We start from the raw sequence: 19958 nt of genomic DNA on the forward strand, positions 1-19958 counted from the left end.
GCACGTGCAGGACAGCTCAGTGAGATGATTGAATCAGAGTTAAACTACCTAACTGGCTGGACGTTATGCAACCGCTCCATCACAGAGGAGGGGAAGAGAGTGGCTTGCAGAGTGCCACACCCCCTTTGCCGGATCAGTTAGAAATACCTTTGGACTCGAGCACATGGCAAAAACGATGGACATGCTTCTAAAATATTTTTGCTCTATCCATCCTTCTCTACTTTTCTCATCTTTATGATTTTTAGTTTTGCAGCATACAACGCGTAAAGCATGCTATCATTCAATTAAAACCTTATTATTGCAGGGAAAAAAAACAAAAGGGGAAAACACACAACCAGCTTCATGCACAAGAATGTGTGCTTTTGTCAACTTTTGTGCATTTATTAAAATCATGAAGCCAGAGAATAGTTTTCATTGTATGTGTCTCCTCAAGGGAAAGAGAAAGAAAGCTTGTATACATGTGTAAACGCCCACCGCCCCCCTGCACCGCATAAGTTGTGAGCACCCATTGTGTCCAGCTCTTTGGGTACAGCTCGTGCATAATTACAGAAAAGAAGTAATATATGCGTCATTTATAGTCCTGATTGTGTAAAGGAAACACTGAGCCTCCATAAACATGTTTCCATGCTCCACAGTGAAGGGAGGAAGGGATTTCTGTGTGATGCTGTTCTATACGAATTGAGTTGACGCTATACAACGTGGCAGCCTTGCCTGAAGACTCTCAGCTTAATTCACGCCTCAGCAGTTTGTGAGTGCAGATAGATTACATACATGCAGTGCTCCTACATGTCACAAGCATGTGCATGTTGAACCAGTGATCTTTCTATTATAGTCCCTCAAGAAAAATTTGGCAGAACATAAAGCTGCTGCAGGAACTGTGTTGCTGTGACCTTTCAGTTACTACAAAATAATCAGACAGCAAATCTAGAGTGAAATGATGTTGAATTATTAAGAGGTGCGTTACAGCCAGCACCATAGAACCAGCTGAAGGGGATTTTGGAGATGTGCTTTTGTTTGGGGATGCTGATTTTGGTTTGAGTTGGCAAACAGTTTTGTGATTCATCTTTTTTACCAGTAGTTGGATTAAGAATTTTTCCTCATGTATGTGGGTATTTTTTTTTTTTTTAGCTTTTCTATACATTTTGGCCTTTTTTATCACATTAATTGCCTTTTGGATCACTGGAAACTTAACTTTTGTAAAGCTACATCTACAATGAAGATTTTCAAAAACTCCCTTTTTAGTGCTGATGTATAGCAGGGGAAAACAGAGGTTTTGGACATCTGAGTGTGCACCATTATCTCCATTTGAAAGTTAACACAAACCATATTGTGAACAAAATATTGCTGGCTCTAACTTTGTTAACAGGATTTTTTACATGATTTTTGACAGTGCTTCAATTGTATTTTGTTTGTTTGTTTTTCATTTTTTTGCCTGTATTGTAACATACTGTAAAGCCACCATGCTGCCATTCGATGTCTTATTCACAAGAACAAGAAAAACTAAATCAAGGCACCCATAGACTGTATATAAATATGAATAAATAATAAAATATAAATACTTATTTACAGTTTATAAGGGCACCAGACCTTAATCATTTGAGTAACAATGAATTGGCCTGTATATTGTGTATGTGATCCAGCCACATGCACATTGCTGTATGTCTGAAGTTATAGACAATGTTTCCCAAACCTCTAAAGGAGAAGCCCTTGTCCTGCACGTTTGGGATCTCTCCAACACAGGCGATTTAAATTATCAGCTTAGCAAGCAGCCTCAGGAACTCCTGACAAGCTGATCATTGTGTGTGCGAGTAAGTGTCCTTGCAAGCTATTTAAGGTTTATTTGCATGTCAAGTCTCATGTGCATCTGTGTTGAAGGAGGCTTCAGAATGACATTCAGTCAGTATCACTGTTACACACAGACACCACATATTTTAAATATCTCAGTCTATTTGATTTACAGTCCGTATTTTGCAGTCTGCAGGCTTACCGCTGCTTAGCAGTTGTTCTAGGTATAAATGGTAAATAACTGACTGTAATCAGTCAGTGTTTTGTGATGTAAAACACTAATCTTGTTAACATTCAATTTGCTTTAAGTATAAGCCATCAGGAGTGTGATGTTTAAACACGAATTCTTCTCACGACTTTTCTTTGATATGATTTGTTTTGTTCTCTGTCTTCCTTTTAAAATGCAGTTCACTGAGCAGATTAAGTTGCAGCATCAACAAATTAACTCAATCAAACAGCAAGGAAGTTTGTGTTGACTTTGGTGTCCACTGTGGACGAAACAGTAGTGTTTCTCGCCCGGAATAAAACTGTATTTCTTCACGTAGCAAAACCCTAATCTGGCTAGCACCATGGATGTACAAAGAGAACTGGGTACAGCATTCGAGGCAAGGCCCCCGTTGCTCGGTGGTGCTTGAAGCCAAAAAAGCTTGATTAAAGCAGTAGGCCTATGACGGGCATCACCAACTGACGGACCGAAATTTCGTCCTATCCTGACCCATGGCCAAGTTATAATAAAATTTAAGAATGAGAACAATATTTTTTAAGGAGTGGTGCTGGGCAATTAATCGAAAAATAATGGAAACCGACAGTCAGAACCCCTAACCGACATAATCTTGCCCATGTTGGGTATTTCGGGTATTTAAATATTCTGTTAACCCTTTCCTCATCGGGGCTGCCAACTCCAGTCAGTGAACTATGAGGGCAAAAACTAAACCAAAAAAAAGCAAAATAATCATTCATTATTTGTAATCGAGATAAAAATGTTCAGTTAAGCATGATTGTGATTTTAGGTATGAGGTTCGGACCTTTGCTGGGAGGGAATTTTAGCAACTGGACCCCTTTGAATTTTAATTGAATACCCCTGGTCTATGATATTGTCTGGATCGTTTGCATTGTTGGAACCACAGAGCAAGTCCACTGCAGACATTTGGCAGCTGAGCAGCTAGTTTCATGTTTAGCCTTTTGCTAACTTGAATAGGGATGAAAATAATTAATCATGCAGCTCCTCTTGACTTTCAAAGTACGTAATTTCACAGGGGGTGTGATGCTAAAAAAATCTACTGATTTACAGATGTGTTTTTCACACAAATCATTGGAAAAATGGCATCATGTGATTTTTGACAGACCCAAAATTTATGGAAATGCTTGGCCACAACAAACTTCATTGGGACCTCTCTAGCATGTGTATTTGTTTTGGTCACAAGTGAAATAGAAATGCTTGTTTTTAATAGCATTTTTCATCTTTACACAGCTGTTTGCAGGGTTAGGATTAAAACAAACTGCTGTCACTTGCCTGTTGCATGTTGCTCATCATGGTTATAATCACAGAAAGCTAGCTTTGCTTTGCCTTGACAAATGCAGCTAAAATAAGCTAAATGAATTCAACTAACTTTAACCAAACCATCATCAAGCTTTGTTTTAGCCATAAATGTAAATTCACATATTTATGTACAACCATGTCTCACAATGTATTTTATAAATAAAATAATGTTAAACATAAAATAAAACATACTTGACAAATGTAGCTAACGTTAGCCACATATGACCACTAAACCGTTAGCTAGCTTTGTTTTAACCACAAACATGAATGTATATTGATGTAAAACCATGTCTCACAATGTGGGTTATTTAAAAATCTAAATAAATTAGACATATTACCTGTTGAGGAGGAAGACGGCCAATTTAGGATCAAATCCTGCAAATCTCTCATCCTTTTTATTTTGGTTTCCCAGATGGTTATTTTCTTTTTCTCTTCGCTAACTTCCCCAGTAGCCTATCTACGGAGCCTCGGAAGTGACATGGATGTGTTTTTTGTTGGGTCTTTTTGGGCACGCACATTTTGGTAAGACACACATGCGATTCATTCGTATTTTGTGCATTCATTTGGTTTTTTTTCACATTTTGATGCATGCATCAGTATTAACCAGTTTCAACCAGTTAAAAATACTTTGTAGCTGCTTTAAGTATCTAAAAAAAGTGTCCCCTTGGGCTCTAAGAAGTTCAAGTGTTGCTATTTGTGGATACATTTTTTTTTAAACAGTTATTTAGAATTAAAATTAGAATTAAAAAACCTATCACACCAGTTTTCTCTCTCTTGGTTATGAACTCATTGCACTAAATATGGACGTAGTAGAGAGATATTCAAACTACCTGTTACATAATCATATTACATTGTGTGCATTGTCACCCCTTCACCCATCCATGTCTCACCAGCGTGAGATTTCTTGAATGGCTATAAGTCATTTTCTTTAATTGATCATGTCAATGCAAAAGTGCTTGTGACACCGAGATGCATGTCCCATTTATCCCATTAATGACTGTGAGTTAGAAAACACAATCAGGAAATTTTCAGCACAGTATTACTTATTCTGCCAAGAGATGAGGAAAAACTGTTTTGTTTTTAGCCTAACCACTGTCTTATATATATATATATATATATATATATATGTATATGTGTGTGTGTGTGTGTGTGTGTGTGTGTGTATATATATATATATATATAATATTATAGGCTACTTAGTATGTTTTCTATATGGCTTCCTTCAGCTGAAGCTTAAAGAATTTGCCTGTATATTTAAAGAGTTGAAACATGCCTGAGGTGTTGCGTTCAGGGACAACTTCAAGACCTTGTTTTTCTGTTCAGCAGTCTTTCTTTACCTTCAGCATGTGTTTACTCGTGTCACATAAGAATTTGCTGAATTGAGGAGTTCAGCAGGTTTGTCAGGACATTTCGCTGAAGGGTTAACAGTGCTGCTTATTCAAACAAGTAAAGCAAAAGAAGAAGACAAATTTACTCTCAGGGGGCATAAAGTTGAAGTTGAAAGCTAAAGTGTTGCTTACTTATCTTTGGGGCATGCTGGAGATTGTAGTGAAGTTCGGGAAAGAGTTAATCACATCGCAATCAGCTCTATCCCTAAATATAAAGCAGTGTTATCACTATAGGACAAAGCAAAACTGAGCTAATTGTGTTTAGAGATGTGCCCCACTGGTGCCAGAATTAAAGACAGTCAACAATCTGATGTTATCTTCTGAGAGATGATTGACAAACTTCCTCTCCCGCTCTCATTTGTTGTTTCATTTCCAGATGTTGTTTGTTATAAAGGATTTGTGGGGAAATTCAACAAAAGAATTCACTAAAATCTTTGACACCTTTATTAGCAAAAACCCAGTGTGTTTTCTTCCAGGGAAAATACCTAAAAGAAAGAACAACAAATAACAAATAATAAACAAATAATAAGAAACTGGTAAAGACAACTTAAATAATCATAAATGGAAAGATCATGTGAATGAAATACATGAAATGGAAAAGATCAATATGAGAAGTAAGAACCAAATAAGTAGATTTGAAGAAAGATAGGATAAAGTGATTATATATGTCGAGAAAGCACTTTTTTTTCTTCTGTCTCATCTGCTAATTTAGTAATCCTACAACATGAAATTACTATCACTATACTATACTAATACTATATATACTATTACTATTATTTATCAGCCTATGAATTTCGAATGGTTTGTGAACTATGAATGATTTATGAATTTATGAACACTCCTGAATGGTTTATTATTATACGTATTTTTTCCTTGTCTCTGTCATTATATATATATATATTTATATGTATATATATATATATATATATATATATATATCTTTGTTAATAATTTTTATGTATTATTGGTTTTGTTAATTTCACTTAAAGAATATGCATAATATTGGCTGTCACAAATTCTGACCCTGGCCCTTGCAAATAAGCATAGCCAGTCACTCAGACAGTCCCAGTGAATGGGTTTTAGAAAAAAACAGGATTTTTTATGCAGCCTGACAAATGTTGGAGAGCTTCAGGAGCTGGATGAATCGCTGCACAGCATGAGCTGTTCCCTTGTGAGTGTGAAGAATGCACTCAGAAGTGAATCATTAAAACAACAGCTGATTTTTTAAAGGTGCAGTTTTGTTTCATGGACATCAGGGTTTTTTTGTATAGAACTACTGAAAAAAAGGATAACCCTGCTTCTAATGCAGTGTGAAACAAGATAGTTTATCTAAAATGTGTGTGTCCACTGGGGCCTTTTGTGAATCCAGGCAGAGTAATAATAGTAATGACAAGTTTCTCTTGAGGACTGCAAGCAACACAACAAGTGCTCCAAAAGGTTGGCCATCAGCCGGTCAGAGGAGAATCATTGTCTGTAAATAGATGCATGATGTTTACCTGTGCCGAACTGGGTCATCACACACAAAGACACATCAGGCACACGCTGGAATGTTGTTCGTCAACAAACACCCCTCCCTCGGTCAGCGCCATGGTTACCAACCCTGCCCCCTCCCATCAATGCAAGCGCACACACACAAAGTAAAAAAGGTACAGCCTATTTCAGGTTTAAAGCTTTTCTCAGTGATGCATTTTTTAGACACTACCAGTCAGATTATACAGAAATATTTGCACATTTAATATAATACTTTGAAAATGCAGCACAGTTGTATTTAATACACACTGTGGACAAGAGGGTCCAATGTGTTTTTAGTCAGCAGTAATGCAGATGGTCACTTTTATATGGTTTTCTTGCTAAATTTTTTTTCAAGGTAAATTGTATGTGTTTTTTGTAATTCTCAAATGTTATTTTTGAAAGAGGACTACTTTCAAAGTTAAGCAAATAACACCAGTAAGCCAGTAAGCAAACGTAATTTTCATAGAAATTTTCACAGGAGTTACTTTAGGAGGAAGAAGAGACATGAACTTCATTACTTCTAGTGTTTGTGAAATTTTTAATATGCCATAGATATGTAGGCAGGATTGAAATTAAATCTTTTACTCAGGAGCCTTTTTAAAAGAGAAAAGAGTTTCACTTTTTTAGCAAACTCAGTAGTACTTCATAAGAAGGGCTCCCGAGGTCTCTGACCCACAGACCCTTCCCTGTAAAACGATCTCTGTTGACCTCAACCCCCACTCCGTCCCGTGGAGTCACCCACTCGCCTGTTTTCTTTTGACCTCTGACATTCTTGAATCCTGCCAACAGCAGCCCACCCACTAATTGGTATACACAGATAACTGCATTTGTGTGCTCATTGTTGTAGACAGACATGTATGCACTAGATGTACAAACATAGTGTTTAAGTGCTACTTTTTGTTTTTACATAAAGGCAAATGTCATCATGATCATTAAAACATTCACAGCATGTCCTTGCTGTAAAGTCTTTGTATAAATCTATATTTGTCTAAATTTAAAGTTGTAAGCTTTTAGTCAGTCAATTCATGTGCGAAGAAAAAATAAAGTCTGCACACTATATTATTCTCTGAGGAATATCTTATTAAATTTCCACAGAGGTGACGTTTCAAGCTACATGCTTGTCATCGGCTTGTTTTTTCTTCTCTTGTATTATCTCTCATACAAAGCGTTGTGTTTTTGTCGTCTGGAGGTGTGCTTTAAACTTTTTGAACAAATTTATGTCACATCAAATCATATAAGGCGGGTGGGAAGATGGATTGGTCCAGCAAGCACAGAACTTTGACCCAGGAGACCGGCGTTTGTGTCCGCTGTGAAACTTAATGTTAGCATTGAGTTATTTTTTTTTATGTCGGTTATTAGTCACGTGGGTTGAATGTCCATCATAATCTTTTCTTAACCCTTTCAAGTAGTTTAGTCAACTAAACCTAACCGCTGACCCCTTGTTGGTTCACAAGACTAATGCCGGGGCTTCTGCCCAAGCATCAAAATTTGACCTGCTTAACCATATATGAAGTTTCACCTGGTGTACCAGAGCTGCTTTTAAAACTAAAGCATTAACAACTACTCTAATTAGCCAAAATAATGATAACAGTGTTGTAATCAAAACAATTCAGTTAAGTTCTTCAAACAAAAGCAACATTAAAAAAAAGTTTAACTATTAAATATGAAATAATGATTATCTGACAATAACTATTACCATACTAATCAGTGTGACTCATGGCTTATCTTACCACTATGAGATGACAAAATATGCACATAAATGTGCATATGTGCATCTCTTTTTTCCCCTAATTAACACAAAACGTTACTTTAGTGTGAGTTGGCCATGCTAATTTTCTTCCATTGGTGATCAGATATTAAAAGAAACATATTAAAAACAAAATATTACGGTTGACCACTTTTTGATGTAAAATATTTGGTAAAAGTGAGGTTAAAATCACTGGTCAATCATGAATGTGGCTCCTCACACAAAAATAGATAAAAAACAAACAACCAAAAAACAGATAAACTGAAATGAAGTTAAAGAAAACCTTGTGCCGATCACTTCCCATCACTGAGCGTGTTGTAATGTGGCATCAGTGTGGATTATTTTTCCTGACACAGTCATGGTTTTGCCAAACAGACAGACTGAAAGACCGCACTTGCACAGAGAGTTTGTTAGTGAAGAGTAACAGTGATGAAGTTGTGATGAAGGCCAGACAAAGATAGCAGTGCAAGGAAAGACTCAGTCATCACTGCGTGTAATGCCAGGGGCTCTCCAGTGTGTATTCATATCACAGAGTTGTGGGGGGAGGGGATAAAGAGAATAGCAGGAAGGTAAGGAGAGAGCTGGGTCATCCTGGTAATAAAAGCAACTGTGCTCAGCTATCATTCAACAGACAACAGACTTACATACACAAACACATGGTGAACTTTTAGCATCTCTCTTGCTGCAACACTCTTTTCTTTGGCCGATATGCTGACATGCACAGACACAAAAACATCCCATCCATTCCTTTTTTTATTATCTGTGCTTCTCTCTGCCCGTGCAGCCCTCGGGGGGGGGGTTCTCCCTCTAAATCTATTCCAGGATGTCTCCTCTAGAGCAGCAGTGTTCAAACTCACCAGAAGTCACTCGGACAATGTGCTGCATTTTCTTAAAGTCACATGCAAAAATAACTTTTAATCCTTAAGCACTCTGTCTCTAGCTCTCAGTTAGTTTTTCTGTCTGCCAGCAGAATTTATTAAAGATCAATGACCAGATTTCTTTGTAGTACAGTGGACAGACTGATCTCTTTAACTGCCCACATGTGGGTCATTAAAGTACATGCGCATGGAGAAACCATGCATAATTTAAATCCACAAAATATTGTTTTAGTCCAGATAACAAAGACTGACCCCCACAAATCCTGCTTAACAACAGAGAAAATATAGCAAAAAATGGACAGAACATGTACATATCCCTTTAATGAAGTGTATGGATGAAGTCAAGAATCCATTGTCTTTTAAGTGCTCAACTCAATAGTGCAGTGAGAATGCAAAACAGCATACTTGGAGAAAGCAGATCAAATTTCAGCGAAGTTTTGAATATCATGCTTTAAAATTTTGTCTACGACTTTTTTTCTGTATAAGTATACAAATCAAGACAGAAAGGGTAAAAATGTAACGGCTCTACCGGCACAACCATGATAGGAATGGAGGAAAAACCATTCCAAGGTCTTAAATTTTATAATCCAAACCTTTTTTTTAAATGTAAGCAAGAGAAATGTAAATGTAATTTAAATAACTCCACAAACATGGACAAAAACGTTCATACATATACACAATCACTATACTATAGACATACACAAACATCGACATACATAAAAAACAGAGCGATATAATGATAATAATTTTGAGATATCTTTGTGTTTTCACTTCCAAGCTGCCCTCTCTCTGGAACGTAAATACAAAGTGATTTAAAGGTATTTAAAGCAAATAATCAGTCCATTAACCACTTAAAGCTTCAGGGTATATTATGTTAACAAGTGATTATTAGTGAGGTAGTTCAAAGTCAGGCAAGCTGAGTGAAATATTACTGAAGGGAAGAAATTCTAATGCTTCGTGCAGCTTCAGGGGAAGGATAGATGAACAGGTGTCAGGAGAGGGTAGGTGAAAATATAAGAAAAGCCATAAAGTGTGTTAACTTTATGAAAGAGAGAGATGGACAGGGAGAGTAGGATACAGAGGGAGAGAACAGAGTGAGAAGGATTAGAGGTATAAGTGTAGACAGATCCAGATAGAAAATTAGAAACAGAGGTCAGAGGTGAGGACATGTTGTAACAGTAGAGGAGGAGAAGTTCTCGGTAGCACCTTTCACATTTTCTGGTGTGAAAGGAGCCACACAGACACTTCAAGATCCCCCCTGCATGCATTCATCCTGCTGCCTTTATTACTGCTTTTAAAATATAGATTTTTGATTCTACAAGTGAAAATTCTGTTTTCATAATGCATCAACTTTCTGAGTCGTATTTTCCCACTGATAACCTCTTGTGCAATTCCAAAACCAATACTTTTATTGGTACGGAGTCAAATCTCCATATATGGGCTGGCTGGCCTGAACACATGCGCCATACTATTGAAATCACAAAACTGTCAAATGAGTTATAATAGCAGTAAAATACAAAGAATTAAATTGTGGAAAGTAAAATCATCCCTGTCATATAGATGTTTGCATAGTAGAAATATGTTTTACTTTCAACACATGACAATGTGTCTGGTGAGCTTTTGACAAATGTTAATCCTGGACTGTTGAATGTTCTTTTTTTTGCTTAAAATCTACTGTAAAGCTGCTCTGAAAAATTGCAAGAACTAGAAATAATAGAGATTGAAATGCACACTCGGCATTAGTCTCTACAATCGCACTGCCCTCTAGTGTTTAATCTACATGATACAACACTACCCTGTATTTCTACAGTCCTACACTGCAACAAATATCTGTAAAATGCAGCCAAATTCTAACAGTAATGTACAGCTTTTTCAAAATCTAGTCCATAACTGCTAAAGTTAATGCTTTATGGAGCAGATATTACAATGTAAACGTCAAATTCTACCGTACACACTGTAATACATTTAACAGTAATATGATGTTGAAGTAATTTGCTGTATTGATGCTAAAATAACAGAAGGATGCTGGCAGCTACAGCTGCCAGTAGTTCTCCATGATTTTACAGTGTGATTTATGTGACTATGCTAGCAAGCCTTCCTCCACACAAACAGACCTGTGGTCAGGTGTGCTTATTCATATGAAAAAGAGCAAGAGGAAGGTAGAGAAAAAGCCTCAAAAAACAGTATGAAATTTTCAACTCATGGATCATTGGTTTCTGCTGTTGAAGCTGCCAACATTGTCTCCCCTTGAATAATATTGTTTGTATTGTATTCTCAGTCACTTGCAGGAAACACTCATATAAATAACATGTTGTGGTGATTAGAGCCACAGCACTCAACTCTCTCACATGTCACATCAGTTAAAATCAAAAATTAAAATTACACCCCAACTCTAAAACAAGCACAGGAAGAAAGATATTCTGGAATTTAAGTTTATGCACACATCCACACAGGCACACATGTATACATACACCCCCTGCACCGTGTAAAGTGATAGCATAGCATGGTAAAGATATGTATAAGAGGAGAGGACCCTCCCTTATAGAGGCTGGAAGACGACACCACATTCAGTGGCTCTAAAACAGAAAGAAAGAGACAGAGAGTTTGGATCCCTTGACATATATAGGATTACAGGTCATGTGTGTACGTCTGGGATGCACGTTGGGCCATGTGCGACTGTATGTCAGCCTGTCCACACGTGTTAGTCATTGTAGACATGCCACTATGCACTGGGTTTCAGTGAACCACTGCTGTGCTTCAGCTCTGTTAGAGAAAAAGATTAGGTGAAAGGTTATGAGTGGTTGTCCAGAGTGACACACTTACAGCCAAAACAGAGTTAATGCCGACCCAGAATGTGTTTGCAATAACCCATCATTCCCGTGGCATTAATGATGTCTTTGAATATTAAATTGGGTGAGAAAAATAGTCAATTCTCAAGTATCTCTGATTTATGACTCTCCACCAACTAGTTACTGGGCCATTCTTTGTAACGTTTAGTTGAAAAAGTGAGACATACCTGATTGTGAGTGTGTAATGATGGGAAAAAATGTGCACTAAAATGTGCAGTGGACATCCTTGCACTCATCATGCCAATGGCACGCTGTCTCATACTTAAGACACCTGTGGCATTGTGTGTGATCAAGCTGCACATTTTGATGGGCCTTTTTTTGTGTGACCATCTCAAGGCACATCTGTGTGGTAATCAAGCCATTTAATCAGCATTGATATGTCACACCTGTGAGGTGGATTGATTATCTTAGGAAAGGAGAAGTGCTCACTAACATATATTTGAATTGATTTAGGACCAACATTTGACAGAAATATATCTGTGCATCAAAAAGTCTTACGTCTTTAACTTAAACCACAGAAAAATCGGAGAAAAAGTGCTTTGTTTAAATTTTTGCTCAGTGTAGAAATTAGGATCTTGCCAAACAGTTTAATTACAGTTCTGTATTTATTTTGCTTGTATTTCAATACATTTATGGTATAAGATTTAAATGTATATACATGAACGTGGATTTCTTTATTCAGCCTTAATTTGTCTTGATATTATGTCTTTTGAGTCACAGAATTTGCCATTTTACTGAGAGATCTGTTTGGTAGACCAGCTTGTCTATTTCTAATTCACATTTTGTCCTGAGATTTAGACAAATGTAACCTGCTATTTGCTGGCGTAAACATTTTAAACAGTTTCTAATCAATACTTTATGCTTTTATGTCATTTGGTAATATAGACATCACCTCTAACCTAAAAAATACTGCTTGCAGCCCTCAGGAAAATACTCTTAGCATGACTTCAAAGGTACAACATGACTATATCAAAATCTAAAGCCAAAGTCAATCAAATTTGAAGTTGTTCCTGTGGACCATCCAGTTTTTCGGAAAGTTGTTGCAACTTGATTTGAATGTGACATGAATACATCATTCAGTCCCTGGAAACAATTACCATGAGTAAAAACATGTTTTTCATACATCCTATGTGTCTGTGCTTTTCAGGTCAGTATGATATATTATATTATACACCAAACACAACATAAACTACAAGACACTCAGAGAGCCCATATTTCCCTTCTAAACTTTTAGTTTTAATGAAAGTAAACATTCACTCAGCATCTGGAATTACAGTAAAATAGACATATTAATACACCGTTTTTATGATTTTTGGCAAATCCTGTATGAATATTTGTGTTTTGTACGGGGATGAAGTTTGTCACCAAATGAAGTGAGTCATTTTGGCCACTTCATTTTGGCCTTTTCAGTTAATCACGTTTTTGTACCACCTAATGTCAAAATGCAATATGCATAATCTCAATTTGAATAAAATTAATCATGCATTTAGGAATTATACAAAGTTAAGTCAAATAAGCAGCAAGACAAACATGTAATTTACCATATTTTGTGAAGTACTGAGAAATTGTGAGAAAATGTCTAATTAAAATCCTGTACAGGCACTAGTACACATTAGAAAAAGTAATCCAGGGGAGGAAAATACGGTTGAGGAGACATTAGACAAAACAAAGCTTTATGAAAGGCCACACAGTGGCACAATTGGCTTTACATTCGCACCTGAATTTACACTTATTTCATTAATACTTTTGCAATGTTTTTTTGTGATCCAGCTTATGAAACATCAGACAGACATGCAAACAATTAGGATCAAAGCAAAACCTCAACAAAAAGATGTGCATGGATCCCATTTTAACAATCAACATACAGAGACACATAAAATCTATTTCAGGTCATGAGTGCTTCAGTGGCTTGGAGAATGAGCGTCATGGTGTCACACATTGTGCCATTTTTGCAGTTTTTATCCCGTCTGTGCCATCATCACATTCATTACCACAATAAAAAAATATCATGGAAACATTAGAAACTCCAGTGTCAGCTCACTTTAGTCCATGAGGCAGTTCAGTGATCAACACTGTCCTTAAGGTCAACACAGGTCCTGGCTTATTGCTGAGACTGTGTTTGTGGTTGAACCATATCTGTGTGAGGTGGAGGTGTGATGGGATACACAGGTGTGACAGGAACACTGTACTCTGTGTAATCAGGGGGGAGATCTTCAGGCTTAAATCCTAGCTGAAAAACACAGAAAGAAACACAAAGTTAGAATCTAAGTACTCAGAAATACACATTGATATAATACAATACTGTTCAGTGAATTTAGGGTTTCAGGGACAGGAAGTGCTGAAGGTAAAATCAAAATAGGACACATTATTTTTGTTTTAGAATCACCTCGTTATATGAAGGTGGGGGCCCACAGTAGACAGCATTGCTATATCGTGGTGGTGCGTGGATCTCTTGGCTGTATCGAGGCACCCTGGGGTGGTCTTCGCCATCCTGTGACAAGCTTCCATGAAAGGGGATAAAATATATCGGAGGAGGACGTCCCTCCTGCTCACTGCGTCGCAACACCTCCCTTTCTATCTGCTCCTCTCTATAGCGACTGCACACCCTGCAGAGGGTCGTGCAGAACATGATGGAGAGCCCGAAGCCCAGGATGCCAAGGAAGATCCTTGGAGAGGAAGAGGAGCATGAGGAGATGGGTGCAAAACAGGGGAAGATTGGTGAGTGGGAAGGTGAAGGAGTTAAAGGAAAGAGAGGGAAGGAGATTAAAGTGGAGGGAGACAAAAAAAAAAACACAAAACTTAAAAACAAGCAATAAATAGAACTAAAATCCAACAAATACCAGTGCAGTTAACACATGCACATGGTGAAATATAGGGCATTTTCAGACACTATATCAGCTTTTGGTGTTGACAGTACTTTTTGAACAGCACTACCATCCAAATTCAAGTAAATTTATTCAATTGAAGTTTAAGTTTTACAGTTTATTAGAGATATAATACAGATTTATACCTCTCTTACCTGTAATTGACCCCGTACCTATGTAACATCACTATGTCATGTAACATATTGTTCATTTCTCTGTCTCATTCCGTTTTTCTAACTTTTTGTCCCAAGAAAGGAATATATTATATTATAATATATTTAGGCTCATCTGACATAAACACGAGATATGTCCTTATTTTGTGTAAATACTGTGTCTTATTTCTATATTTTGGTACAATCATCAATTGCGCAAATTTACTTTATGGTAAAGAGCAGGGCAAGCACTTAACCCTTTGACACCTTGATCAACATCACTTTTCTTGTGCTGCATTCTGACACCTTTTACAATATTTTAAACCTCTGAAACCTGAGAAAATTACTAGGATTTCTTTTGAAAACATGAGAAAAAAATGCAAATTGCAAATCAATTAATGGGAGGGATTACAAGATACTAATCAGTTTATTTTTTCACTTATTATCAGTTCACTTTCTTGCAACTTTCTGCCACATTCTTGCTATTTTTTTGGCTACTTATTTAGAAGTTAATTGCCTTCGTCCCAAGTTTTTGAACGAAATCAAGCCGATTTAATTAGGTTTCAAAGGGTTCTTTTCGGGTTTGAATGAGGTCAAGAAAAAATTTTAAATAAAAATTGAAGGAGCTACATTTTTAAATTATACGTATTATAGCCTATATATTATCATATATTTTAAGTGTTGGTTCTTTTGAACCAGCCCATGAGGAAGTAAGGTCATCAAAACAAAACAGTTATTTAAAAGAAATATATAGATGAAAAGAAATGTGTCTTACTCTAGAATGGGAATGGACTGAAATGGCATCCTCAGAGCTCTGTGGATAAACTCCTGAGTCAGAAAAATACAGTATAAACCTGAAAGGGAAACACAAAAAACATCGCTGTTTATTATGTAATATTATTATATTATATATTATATTATATTCTTCAGTTGTGTTTTAACGTGTAAGGTGAAGTTGAATGATTCCGGGTAGTGACGTTTACATTGTGCGACCATGATGTAGTTTGTTTATAACCTTACAATAGCTTTATACTTCTGATGATTTTATTTTCACTTTAAAACACACAAAAGTGTTGGTCATCTGTAGAGATTATCATTCTGAACAAAATGTGTAAATCTCATAAACTTGTGTTTGTCACAGAGCTTAGTTTTGACGATAATCGAAAATCCCATTTAAAAATCCTCATGAGGGTGCCAGTGTGACGCTTACTTTCTGGTTGGCCTACAAATATGTCACTCCTTCACCACTCTAAAGGTGAATTTATATGTAGTTCACCTATTTAAATGTTATTAAGGCCTAAAGTTATGTTTCACAGAATATAGACACAGCCATAGCTTATGTTATTTCATTGTGTTTTCAGTTCACGACAGTTAATGTTACATTTTGGTCACCAAAAAGAAGTTGTTTTCAGCGTTTGGTTGAACTCTAAGGAGCTTTTCCAGCAGGTAAGTTTTGTCAAAATGGTTAAGCCTATTTTTCGCTAGCAAAATTTAGCAATAGCACAGTTAACCACAGACTGTGAACACATTGTGTTAATGAAGCTAGCAGCTAGTGTTAGGGTTAGCGCCACCATCACATTCAAATATGGTCACTTCTCATCAGTACTGGCTCCAAAAATCCAAATTAAATACATTAAACATTAAACATCCACATTAAATAGTGAACTTTATAGGGAATAACCATACGAGATTTCGGAAACTATAATTTTCTTCCTCCAGAAATACACAACCGCATTTCATAGTTATACGGGAGTAAAATGTAGGGAACATCACATGTACACTCAAATTTGCTGGGCATTGCAGGTATTTTAGTGTACTATATAGTAGATGAAATTAACCGCTGAGAATCTGAACACTGTTACAAAATGGCGTACACACTATATATTGCATTATTTCCGTAATAGGGAATGGTTTCGAACACAGCTCAAGATGCCAGATTTGAGGCTACTAAACAGGAGTCCACAAACGTTTTTATACAGTCTACAACAGTTGCTCAACTTTATAGACTTTAACAATGCTTGCCTTGTAAGACTACTTTAAGGTGTGCCCATGTTGATGCCCCGCAAAAGTTTCCACTTGTTCTTTTTCCTTACCTGGCTCAACAGGGAAATATACTTTGAACTTAAGACCCATAAATGTTTTGTCCAAGACACCATGATCCAAGAATATTTTATTGCCTGTCTGTACTTGTGTGGTGAAGAGATAATACACTTAAAGATGTACATCTCCCACTGTTTTGTCCTGCAGTAACCTCATTAGGTCTACCTGCGCAGGATGGTGTTATTACGCGAAGATCTAATGATTACATTTGTTCCACTGTGTTTGGAAACCTTTCAGGACATTAACAGAAATATTGAGGCGACAGTGTAAAACCAGGTCAGGCTTTGATGTCAAAGTATGACACAGAGTAAGGTGTGGTCGAAATTTAATTGAGCTTTTCTGGATCTTTCGTGAAGTACAAGGCAGCATCTCTGCATTATTATTTATTTATTTATTTTACAGATAAACTGTGTTGAAAAGATTCTTCTGCCTCTTAAGATACAAAGACCATTTAAAAACCCAGTGGATAGGCCCTTATTATGGAAGGCATTTTAAGATGTCACAGTAATGCAGGTGTAAATAATAAACTTAATGATGGCCAACTTCCATGTGGCACTTAAATGGAGCATCGTTAGTGTTATCAGTAACACCTGGGTTTTTACCACAATGACAAGTTGAGATGCCTGCTGTGAGAGACCTATTACCTGAACAAATGCACTGTCACAAACAGGAAAATGGGCTGTTTTGATGAAAATGTGATGTCCTAGAGAATTGGTAGCAATGGATTACTTGCATTACAATTAGATTACAAAATATAAGTAAAATAAGTAATTCTAAAAAAATTGTAGATCACAGTTACATTGCCAAGGATTACTTGATTACATTTTTGATTGCGTCTCCTAAATGTGGAAATTCTAAAACTATTAAAGTTTTTTTTTATGATAATCAATGTTTTATTTACTCATGAAAAGCAAAACTGATATGCAGGGTTCCTGAAACAAGTGCTTCACTTTGTGGTGCTTAATTTGATTTGACAATAAATCTTGAATATTCAAAATGCATTTTATTTGCACAGAAAATATTTTGAGATGTTTAAAGAGAAAATATAGACAATATTTGTGGAACTTCAATTTTTGTGGCTGGTCCATTGTTCTTGTAGCTATAGGGTGAAATATTTCCAGTGTTTGATTTTAAAGTAATCCAGTATTCTGATTAAATTTCATTTAATCCAATGAATTGTGTCAATAATGACCAACTGACTACATTTTCTAAGTAATCCGACCCAATCCTGGTCCTGGAGATGCATTGTTTTCACAGGATAGCTTCAAAATATTACTGATGAGGTCAACAAACAGGCATATTGCCCCCTTACACGGTCACATGCTATGAGTCAGCAGATAGATTACAGTACACTGGAAAACACCCTTGAATCACAAGTAAACCACTGATAATGTCAATTATCAGTAATATTCAACAGCTTCAGATTCATACCCCAAAAACTATCCCAGACACAGCGAATACATTCCCCTGCTTCACTAACCAACATGTAACCAAGTCACTGTTATAAGTTATAATTGCTTCTAAACTGTTGCTTAATTTCCTGTTTGTGAGATAAAAATTATAAGGAACTGTGTTGCTCGGAGATAAATGTTTATCATAGTGTCTTATCAGAGTTAAATCAGTATTTGCTTATATCATCTTTGCAAGGAAGGCGACAACTTTTCATCAAAATTTGCTAAATTTTCACCTTTCACCACCTGAACTCTTGTGTGGCTCAAGTCAACATGATGTTGAATCTGTATGCTTTGTTTATACTTTGAGGTGGTCCTCACATTACTATGTTTTATATGTCGAATAGATTATTTAAAAAAAATCAACCAAATGAAAGACGAGAATCAGGTAGGGGAGGTCAAAATTCAAATCACATGATCGGTGAGCACACTGCTACAGGGGCACATCTGTAAATACTGACTAAACAAATAAACGTCTCCGAATGTTCTTCCTCTGAGATAATGAGATTAAGTTTGAACAGTTTTTGATCATTTAGCAGTGCTGAACATTTTGAAAACAATAAATAGAATCAGAAAGACAAACTTCAGTCTCTTACCTTCAGTCCAGACTCTGCTCTCCTCAGGTGTATGACTGGGAGGGAAAACTCAGTGGAGCAGAGTGCAGTTTCTATTGTGGGTGCACTGATGAGGGGGAGGTGTGTGTGTGTGTGTGTGTGTGTGTGTGTGTCTGCTGGAGTGAGTTCAAAGCCCAGTATGCACATCAGCCCCTGAAACACCCTCAGAAATTGAAGCAGTCGTTATTATATCAACAGTGTGTGTGTTCAGCTTTAACACAAGTGTTATGTGTATAAGTAAATGCTAATATACAGTATGTGAATGTATGTGTGTGTGTGTGTGTGTGTGTGTGTGTTATTGGTTGGGAGGTGTGTTTTATTAGTTTGTGCTCAAGGTCCATCAGAAGAATTTATGGCGGCATTAGAGGATTTAAAGTAACAGTTACCTGAGAAACAAGAGCAGATGAGGAAGAGCAGTAAAATAAACGTTAACATAGAGATTAATTCTCTCTGCAGTAGAATAAACACTTATCATTTACTCCCCTATATTTTGAGGTTCCTTTTGTTTACACAAGCGTATAGTGTCAATACTGGTACTCCAGAGTCAAAGCAACAGGTGGAATATTGTTGTTTCATCTTTTATCTCAGATAGCAGCCAAAGCACTCCTCCCAAAATCCCGAGGAAATAGCAGGCAGAGCTTGAGGTGTGTGTTTGTGTGTGTGTGTAAGCTGGAAAATATTGTTACAAAATAGTATTGCTATATTTTGCATGGCAATATGGTATTAATGCACATATGCCAAGTATCAATTTAAAAAAATAACTAAAATATTAATATTGCAAATCCAAATTTACCTCATAGAATAATAAAATTATGTTTTATTCAAATATTTTTATTGATTTCACACTATTAAAATCATAAAAGTGCCCAATCATAACATTGTATATTGTAGTAACATAAGTAGATAGTTGCTTGATATTTCAGATGATGCTAATATGTGCTTAAGTGCACACAGAAAATAAATACAAACATAAAAGCACAAATACTGACAGTGGTCATTAGGGGATGTTCGTAAGGTGGAATTCTGTCTCAAAACAGGACAAGAAAAAAGGAAAAACAATTTTTCTTTCATTCTACTA

At 36.5% G+C, this 19958-nt stretch overlaps 1 protein-coding gene across 1 annotated transcript; it reads right to left on the bottom strand.

Moving 5' to 3' along the window:
* Positions 1-12913: 12913 nt before the first annotated feature.
* Positions 12914-19078, bottom strand: LOC121944972 (uncharacterized). Its single transcript, XM_042488955.2, has 4 exons — positions 18863-19078; positions 15491-15569; positions 14086-14365; positions 12914-13929 (listed from the first exon to the last, which is right to left on the bottom strand). The coding sequence occupies exons 2-4, from the start codon at positions 15517-15519 to the stop codon at positions 13801-13803; spliced, it is 438 nt and encodes a 145-aa protein (XP_042344889.1). The 5' UTR covers positions 15520-15569; positions 18863-19078; the 3' UTR covers positions 12914-13800.
* Positions 19079-19958: the final 880 nt, after the last annotated feature.

Source organism: Plectropomus leopardus, chromosome 4 (assembly GCF_026936395.1).
Source record: "Plectropomus leopardus strain MGB_pleo_1.0 chromosome 4, ASM2693639v1, whole genome shotgun sequence".
In the NCBI taxonomy this organism is placed as follows: Eukaryota; Metazoa; Chordata; class Actinopteri; order Perciformes; family Serranidae; genus Plectropomus; species Plectropomus leopardus.

Coding starts and splice junctions, on each gene's coding strand:
- LOC121944972 (XM_042488955.2), bottom strand. CDS start 15,519: ATGCCATTTCAGTCCATTCCCATTCTAGA. Junction 14,366..15,490: donor CAGTCCATTCCCATTCTAGA/GTAAGACACATT, acceptor TTCCTCTCCAAG/GATCTTCCTTGGCATCCTGG. Junction 13,930..14,085: donor CCCCACCTTCATATAACGAG/GTGATTCTAAAA, acceptor TGTGTTTTTCAG/CTAGGATTTAAGCCTGAAGA.